The sequence below is a fragment of the Pelophylax lessonae genome, assembly GCF_965119305.1.
Source record: "Pelophylax lessonae genome assembly, chromosome: 11".
Classification (NCBI taxonomy): Eukaryota; Metazoa; Chordata; class Amphibia; order Anura; family Ranidae; genus Pelophylax; species Pelophylax lessonae.
In genome coordinates, this window is record NC_138778.1 from 107,109,244 (window position 1) to 107,118,670 (window position 9,427).

The 9,427-nt window shown below is 43.7% G+C and overlaps 1 protein-coding gene across 1 annotated transcript; it reads right to left on the minus strand.

The window, feature by feature from the left end:
• Positions 1–6,380: 6,380 nt before the first annotated feature.
• Positions 6,381–7,925, minus strand: LOC309567402 (uncharacterized protein; the record flags this gene model as incomplete). Its single annotated transcript, XM_082272803.1, has 1 exon — positions 6,381–7,925. The coding sequence occupies one exon, from the start codon at positions 7,923–7,925 to the stop codon at positions 6,381–6,383; it is 1,545 nt and encodes a 514-aa protein (XP_082128929.1).
• Between the last annotated feature and the right edge of the window lie 1,502 nt (positions 7,926–9,427).

Sequence of the window (9,427 nt, forward strand, 5' to 3'; positions counted from 1 at the left end):
TTTTTTTTTTTACAAATGCATTTTTTTTATTCAATGTAATTATATCTTTTTTTATTTTTTCAAAAAGGTTTTTTGGGGACCAGAGGATGGTGTCAATAGGGCAGTAGACAGTAATTAAAAAAATAAAAATGTTTTATTTTTATATTTATTTATTCATCATTGTTTTTACAATATTTTTGGGGGTAGAGGGCGGTGTCAATAGAGCACTGGATGGTGTCAGTAAGACAGTTGAAGGTGTCAATAGTTTTTTTTATTATTTTATTTATTTTTTATAATTTTATTGTTTAGTTTTTTTTAACCGCTTGCCGACCGCCGCACGACTATTTACTGCGGCGGTCAGCCCCATACAGGCAAAGTGACGTAGGACTACGTCGCTAGCCTGTGAGCCTCTAGGGGGCGAGCGCGCACCGCCGGAGGCGCACTCCCGCCCCCACTCGTTCCCTAACAAGTCCGGACCCCTAGGGACACATTTAACCCCTGCATCTCCAATAAAGTTAACCCCTTCCCTGCCAGTGTCATTTTTACAGTAACAGTGCATATTTATAGCACTGATTACTGTAGTAATGTCACTGGTACCCCCAAAAGTATCAAAAATGTCAGTCAAGGGTCCGATCTGTCCGCCACAATGTCGCAGTCCCCCCAAAAAAATCGCAGATCGCCGCCATTATTCGTTAAAAAGAAAACACCAAAAATGACAGAAATCTTTCCCTTAGTTAGTAAACGCAATTACTTTTGTGCAAACCAATCAAAATACGCTTATTAAGATTTTTTTTTACCAAACATATGTAGCAGAAAACAATTGGCCAAAATGTTAAAAAATTTTGAATTTTAAATTTTTTGGGGGGAATTTCCGATAAAACAATGTGAAAAATATTGTTGTTTTTTCAAAACTGTCGCTTATTTTGTTTATGACGCAAAAACTAAAAATCGCACAGGTGATCAAATACCACCAAAAAAAAGCTCTCTTTGTGGGGAAAAAAGGACGTCAATTTCATTTAGGTACAGCATCGCACGACCACGCAATTGTCTGTTAAAGACACGCAGTGCCGAATCTCAAAGTAGAACCTGGTCAGGAAGGGGGTAAAATCTTCCGGGGCTTAAGTGGTTAATTGATCGTTTAATAAATTTTTTGCACAATGCTTTTTTTTTTTTTTGGTGGGGGGGGGGGGGGGAGTGGACAATGTCAGTAGTTTTTTGTTTTTACCATTTTATTTTCTATATTTTTTATTCAATATTATTTGCCACTATAATTTTTAATTTTATTTTTAAATATTGTTTTCGCAGTGCTTTTGGGGGGGGGGGGCAGAATAAGGGTTTTTTAAATTTTTAAATGTGAAATATTTGTTATAATTTATTTTAATAATTTTTTCACAATCTTTTGGGGGAAGATTTGGATGGTGTCAGTAGAGCAGTGAATGCTGCCAGTAGACTTTTTATTTTTGTTTAATTTTTTGTTTACAAATGTATTTTTTTTTTTAACGATTCAATTTTTTTTCAATTTTTTTAAATGTTTCTCATGATGGTGTTGGGGGGGGGGGTGGGTTGTATTAGGGCAGTGGAAGTCATTTTTTATTTTTTACAAATGTATGTTTTTATTTCTATTTATTGTTAAATGTTTTATTACTTTTTACAATTATTTTAGGGTACCAGTGGTTGTTAGTGTCAGTGGGGCAGTGATTTAAGTTAGTAGGGTAGTGCAAAGTGTCAGTAGAGTAGTGGATAGTGTCATATTTTTTTTTATTTTATTTTTTTATATACAAACCTTTTTTTTTTTACTATTTTTTTTATACTTTTTTTTCATTTTTTAAAAATGCTTTTAGGGACCAGTGGATGGTGTAAAAAGGTCGGTGGAAGGTGTCAGTAGTGCAATGGACAATGTCAAAATGTATCATTATTACATCTTTATTCTTTTTAAAAATATTATTTTTAATTATTTTCTACTTATTTTTGGATTTTTTACACTCATTTTTTTTTTTGAAGGGGGGGGGGGGGGGGGCAGAAGATGGAATCAGTAATTTTTCATTTTTATTATTTTATTTCCTCTTTTTTTTATTTTAACATATTTTTTTTTCAGTGCCTTTGGAGGAGCAGTGGACGGTGTCAGTAGAGCAGTGGACAAGGAGTCAGCTCACAGGAGAAGGGGCGGTGAAGGGGGAGGGGCGTGTCAGAATTTCTCCACTCACAGGACCCAGCTGACAGCAGAGATAATCGGGGAGGGGTCAGGTTAGCACTTCTCCTCTGAACAGTGAACTCAGCTTGAAGCAATGGGAGAGGGGGGAGGGATATGAAAGAAAACATTTCCCCTACACATATAGGAATCAGCTGAAAGGAGAGGGTGTGGTTAATGGGGGGGCCAGGCTGGCGCTACCGCTAAGCAAAATAGGCAGCCGCCTAGGGCGCAGCCACGGCCGCTGGCTTACCTAGGATAGTAGAAGAGCTGCCACCTCCCGCCGGTATAGTGGAGCTGCCGTGCCCATCCCCCGCCCCCTCCCTCTCTCATAGAGTTACTGCTGGGCAGGTAGGACTGTGCACACCGCCAGAGAGGGGCGCTCTCACCTGTTCTGTGTGAAGGTGAAAGCAGAGTGAGCGGTGTGTAAGGGGCTATCGCTGGAGGTGACCACCGTCCGAAAAAAGCTCCGGTGTCACCCCTCTGACGGCCCTGCCCCTTTACCTCAGCAGGGGGCGGCAGCTCCACTCTCCCGGTGGGCAGGACTCCCTCTGTAAGTTGTAGCTGCTCTTTGGCAGCGGCCCCTCTGTCCTCTCTTCTGGCCTGTGAAGCAAGCAGTACTTAACATTGTACCCTGTATATAGAGAACTCTTTAGGATTGTACCCCCTACATAGCGATCCTTACTCCCCCTACATAGCGATCCTTGTACCCTCTACATAGCGATCCTTGCACCCTGTACATAGCGATCCTTGCACCCTGTACATAGCGATCCTTGCACCCTGTACATAGCGATCCTTGCACCCTGTACATAGAGATCCTTGTACCCTGTACATAGCGATCCTTGCACCCTGTACATAGCGATCCTTACACTCTGTACATAGCGATCCTTACACCCCCTACATAGCGATCCTTGCACCCCGTACATAGCGATCCTTACACTCTGTACATAGCGATCCTTACACTCTGTACATAGCGATCCTTACACTCTGTACATAGCGATCCTTGCACCCCGTACATAGCGATCCTTGCACCCCGTACATAGCGATCCTTGCACCCCGTACATAGCGATCCTTGCACCCCGTACATAGCGATCCTTGCACCCCGTACATAGCGATCCTTGCACCCCGTACATAGCGATCCTTACACTCTGTACATAGCGATCCTTACACTCTGTACATAGCGATCCTTGCACCCCGTACATAGCGATCCTTGCACCCCGTACATAGCGATCCTTGCACCCCGTACATAGCGATCCTTGCACCCCGTACATAGCGATCCTTGCACCCCGTACATAGCGATCCTTGCACCCTGTAAATAGCGATCCTTACACCCTGTACATAGCGATCCTTGTACCCTGTACATAGCGATCCTTACACCCTGTACATAGCGATCCTTACACCCTGTACATAGCGATCCTTGCACCCTGTACATAGCGATCCTTGCACCCTGTACATAGCGATCCTTGCACCCTGTACATAGCGATCCTTACAACCCCTACATAGCGATCCTTGTACCCTGTACATAGCAATCCTTGTACCCTGTACATAGCGATCTTTACAACCCCTGCATAGCGATCCTTGTACCCTGTACATAGCGATCCTTGCACCCTGTACATAGCGATCCTTACAACCCCTACATAGCGATCCTTGTACCCTGTACATAGCAATCCTTGTACCCTGTACATAGCGATCTTTACAACCCCTGCATAGCGATCCTTGTACCCTGTACATAGCGATCCTTGTACCCTGTACATAGCGATCCTTGTACCCTGTACATAGCGATCCTTGCACCCTGTACATAGTGAGCCTTACACTCTGTACATAGCGATCCTTACACCCTGTACATAGTGATCCTTGCACCCTGTACATAGCGATCTTTGCACCCTGTACATAGCGATCCTTGCACCCTGTACATAGCGATCCTTACAACCCCTACATAGCGATCCTTGTACCCTGTACATAGCAATCCTTGTACCCTGTACATAGCAATCTTTACAACCCCTACATAGCGATCCTAACACCCTGTACATAGCGATCCTGCACCCTGTACATAGCGATCCTGCACCCTGTACATAGCGATCCTTGCACCCTGTACATAGCGATCCTTGCACCCTGTACATAGCGATCCTTGCACCCTGTACATAGCGATCCTTACACTCTGTACATAGCGATCCTTGTACCCTGTACATAACGATCCTTGCACCCAGTACATAGCAATCCTTGTACCCTGTACATAGCGATCCTTGTACCCTGTACATAACGATCCTTGCACCCAGTACATAGCAATCCTTGTACCCTGTACATAGCGATCCTTGTACCCTGTACATAGCGATCCTTACACCCTGTTCATAGCGATCCTTACACCCTGTTCATAGCGATCCTTACACTCTGTACATAGCGATCCTTACACCCTGTACATAGCCATCCTTACACCCTGTACATAGCGATCCTTACACCCTGTACATAGCGATCCTTGTACCCTGTACATAGCCATCCTTGCCCCTAATAAAGGGGGCCCTTTATTGGGTCCCACAGCAGGACCCTTTCACAAGTTCTGCAGTGGGCCCCCTTCCTGCCATTTTTAGGGCCATCACGGTGGTGGAATGCCAGTGCCCGGTTGCAAGTGTGACCTTTCCGATCCTGGAAGTTCACCCACTGGTGTCAGTAGTTTTTATTTTTTGGTATTTTAATTGAATACATTTTTTTTAATTATTTTATTTTATTTTTTACAATGTCACTGACTATGACTCTGTCCATTCAGAAAAGGAAGGAGCTGGTAAATTACATATTTACCGACCCCTTCCTGGTTCTCTATTGTGACACATCCCCTGCAGCAGCCGGCAGGAGAGGGAAGGGAGCACAGAGGGGGGGGGGGGGGCAGCACAGTGGGGGGGGACCAGGGGAGCACACAGGGGCCCACAGACCATAGAACACAAGTGAACCGGGATAGGAGGAGTGGCAGGGGCAGCATACAGAGGAACCAATCTCCTCCATTTTCCCCCTGCAGCTACAGGAGGAAAAAGGAGGACAATAATTTCTCGACATGCTGCCCCCGCTGCCTCTCCGATCTAGGTGTAAAGGGGAGCCGCACAGGCCCCCTGGAGCATGGGGTCAGGCTGCAATTGCAACCCCTGTAGTTACGCCCCTTGAATACAGGAAAAAAACACCGCTTGCAGTTATAATTGTAAATGTCAGTGAAAACAAATAGTCCAAAGAAAAAGTCTTATATAAAGTGCTCAGTGCTCCAAACTCTTCCAAAAAAGTGCAGTGCTGAAGTGCTTCAAGAAACATGCCCAACAGTGTGTCACACTCCCCGCTTGTATCCCCACTCATTAGAAAGAATGGACCCACAGCTTTTCAGTCTAGGGCGCCAACAGGGGTGTGTGGAAGTGATCTGGTGGCTGCACTGTTTCCATATGACAGGCAACACTTGGCTTGTCAGGTTTATACACAGTAAGTGATATGATTTCTTTTAGGCCTTGTTTTCATTTACATTTTCAGGGCAGAAAAATGCATGGCTGAGCCACGTTTACCACCACTCAACCACTTCCCTTTATGCTGTAAAGGCACTACCACTGTCATACATAATACAACAGTGGTTCCAGGAGTTTTTACAAACATACCCAATGGCTTTATCCACTGGGAGTGTGTAAAACCCTCAGCTGCCACTGCCTGTTAGTGTCTGGAACCCCTGGTCCCGATGATAGTCCCGGACTATCTATAACTTCTTTGCTCGTTTTGTGTCTTGCAGGCCTGGGAGGCTGGTTTCTGGAAGTTACACAGACGGAGACAGATGTATAGTGAAACCAAGCTCTCAGTTTATTATAGGCTCGTTGTGGTTTATATAGTAAAGAGTAAGGGCATATAGCATAAGTATAGGATACTTGTTACGTTCTTATTGGTTAAACAGTTTAAGGAAACCAAGCGTCATTTCGGGGAATAAGCGAGTACACTTAATACCATATAGGGCATATAGCTTATTGCTAGAAGCGCCTGACATGATTTCATCAAAAACCACAAACAGAAACTTGCCATAACTGTAACACGTACACATTTGCAAAGCTTGTATAACTAAGATACATAGAAAATGGAGTGGGAACATACAAAATGGAGGGCAAATAAAATTGATACCTCCCCATCTCCCACAATCCCCTCTTAAAATCAATAATCTTCCCAATTGATTTTCCCAGAGAAAAAAACCCTGTGTCACTCCCTAGATAGTAAGGTTACTCTTTCCCTTTTGTTTGTGACTCTTGACATACTTAGTATATTCATTAGGGCTGTTAGTTGGGGGTTTCTTGCAGCCTGCAATTTGGTGGGATAGCATTGAAATATTCTTCACCTTTGGCCTGGAAGCTCTAGCAATAATACACATTACCAGCTTGAAACATGCAAATAGAAAAAGCAAAAAGAGCAGGACCATGATAACGGTCATAGCAATATTTTTCAACCAGGAAAATATTCCTCCGACTCCAAACTCTACATTACTAAAAGGACTCCATGTCTTAGCAATATTCCTGGCTTCCTGTTGCAGCTTATCTACTTCCTTCCTGTGTTGTGCAATAATATCATAATAATCAGGGATCTCAACAGAAGTGTTGTGTATCCATGTGCAGCATTCATAACCCTCCGTAACTTCACATAACCCAGTAAGAGCAGCACTCATACTTTCTATGGCTAGGTCATGGAGCTCAAGTTGTTTCTTAATTGCCCTCACTTCTATATTTAATTTGGTAATGTCTCCTGAGTTCTTATCTAGGATGTCATCGAGAATTTTAGAGTAATTATTCAACCTTTTCATCATGTCTATTCCCCATCCGGTCCATGAGGGGAACCAGGCCCATACCATATCCTTTTCAAGGAATAATTCTCTTTTATTGCGGTGTTTGAGGGGGTACCTAGGATGCATACTAGCTTCGAGGAGATGTCCTCCTTTGTTGTCTCCCACTACACCCATGATGGGAACTAGAGATGCGAGGTAACACCACCCTTGGGGTACAATAGGGATCCAAGGGTGACAAATCTTTCCACAACAAATATAAGTACTGTTTCCCAAGGCTAGGGGACGTTTGTGAAATATTGCCATTATTTGGTCAGAATAACTAGACCAAGCTAAATTTGACAACAACCGTCCTACTGGGGAAGAGGAAGTGGAACTGGAGTTAAGAAAGTTCATCAGAGTGGCGTTTAGGGCTGGTTCTGAGGTGTGCCAGAAGGAGCTGTCCATCGAGGTCATTGAGAAATTAATCTTAGTTTGCTGGCACACTTCAGCTCCCTTGGTGGAGTTTCCCAACCTAAAACACCAGTCTGGGGAATGACTTCTACCAATAATTTGGAAAGTGAGGGTATCATTTGAGAGTGTTCTCGTGACATTGGTGAGGACAACAGGAGGTGTACCATTTAGAAAAGGGGTGAAGTTTAAAGGTATCGCTACTAGGGGGATTCTAGCTGTGCTAGGATGGAGTTTACTACATATCCAACATTTTTCATATCCGGACTTCTGGGCATAGGCATATTTAAATTGCAACAATGACATTTTATCTGTAAGACTTTTTGAGCTTTCATCTCTCTTTTGTCTGTTATGTGCATTACTCTGTGTTGGGGTGTTGGAAGCTCCGCAAATGGCCTGTAGCCCTACCAGGTCTTCTGGATGATAAATACAGTTAGTGGTAACCCATACTACAGAGAAGACTGAAAATGATACGAGTCCTATAAGTAGCCAAAGTTTTCCAGAATCTGGTGCTATTGGGAATGTCATTTTTCTACAGGGTCAGGGCCGCCTGCCTCTGAAAAACCCCCTTTTCTTGACTATCCTGTTCGAGGTCAGAGTCGTCCACTCCCGTTAGTACCTCTCTTGCTTCTGGACCTTCCTGTTCAAGGTCAGGGCCGTCCGCCCCCGTTAGTACCTCTCTTGGGTCTGGATCTGGACTTGCTTCTGGGGGTGGAGCCTCCTTTACCAATTTCACTCGAGTAGCATGGATCCAGGCTTGTTGGTTCTCCACAAGGACAGCGATTCTGGTCACTGCGACTACCTTTGTCTTTTGGTCCAAAACGAAATCCAGCCTTGGTCTTGTGATGCTACTTCATCTCCTTCCCTCAAGTGATGGGTTGATACCTGTGAAAAGAAAAGAAAGGTGCGAGCAACTTTTTCGTTCCACTTGATTCAAAATTCCAATTTACTTTTTCTCAACTCGTCTTTGATTGTCCTATTTATCCTTTCCACTGTACCTGAATTCTGGGCAATGCAAATAGGAGCACTATTACGGGGTATACATGGTTTCCCCTCTTTGCAAATTAATCCTGTTATAGGATTCTTTTGCAAGACAGGATAACACCAGTCCTCCAATTCCTCAGCAGTGGCTGAGGCTTGTAGATCTGTGATCAACTGGGCATCATCGGGGAGGATGTGGGTTAGGACAGGCATTTGTTTTAGGGCTCCTAAAGGTAACTGTTGTGCGGCTGCTTTTGCTATTTTGTCTGCTAGTGCGTTGCCCTTGGAGATGTCATCAGTACCTCTGGTATGTGCCCTACAGTGAATGATAGCTAACTCTGAGGGTAACAACATAGCCTGAAGAAGGTTGGTGATGAGCTCTTTCATCATGTCTGCACGGGGTGAAGTGACACTTTCAATTGTTTCTAGGCAGTCATGCGGTTCTTGGCCCATATCATCTGCTGAACCCATCTACTATTGACTAAAAGGAACTCTTATTTCTCCCCTGCTTTGGGCCTATATGTGAAAACCTATTTGTAGATGTGTGAATGGGGTTGATGGGTATTGGAGATGCTCATGTTTGGCCTTATATGTTTGGATTGTTTGTACCTAATACAGGTGATGCATCTAGCAACATATGCTTTCATGAATTTAGATGGGCTTGCAAATAAAAAAACTGCCAGTAATACTGTATATGTTCTTTCCCACCCCCTGTGTCCTATTCCACAATACTAGGCAATAAATAGTGGGGCACTAGCTGCGGGGATACATACAAGAGCTCCCCTCTTTTAGAAAAAAAAAAAAAAAAAAAAAAGGCCATTTTCAACTTTTTCTAAATCATCACCCAATTCCTTAAAACTTGTTCTGTAGCATGCGTTTATGGCTTCTAACAATATGTGATATTTTGGCCTGGAGCAAGAAATGAACTACAAAAACATCTCTTGCTCCTTCTATGGCTGCCTATAAATCAAGTTGTGGTGTAACACAACCTTTAATACCAGTAGCCCATTTAAAGCTGGGGCCTACCTAGGGCAAATGATGTGGCCATC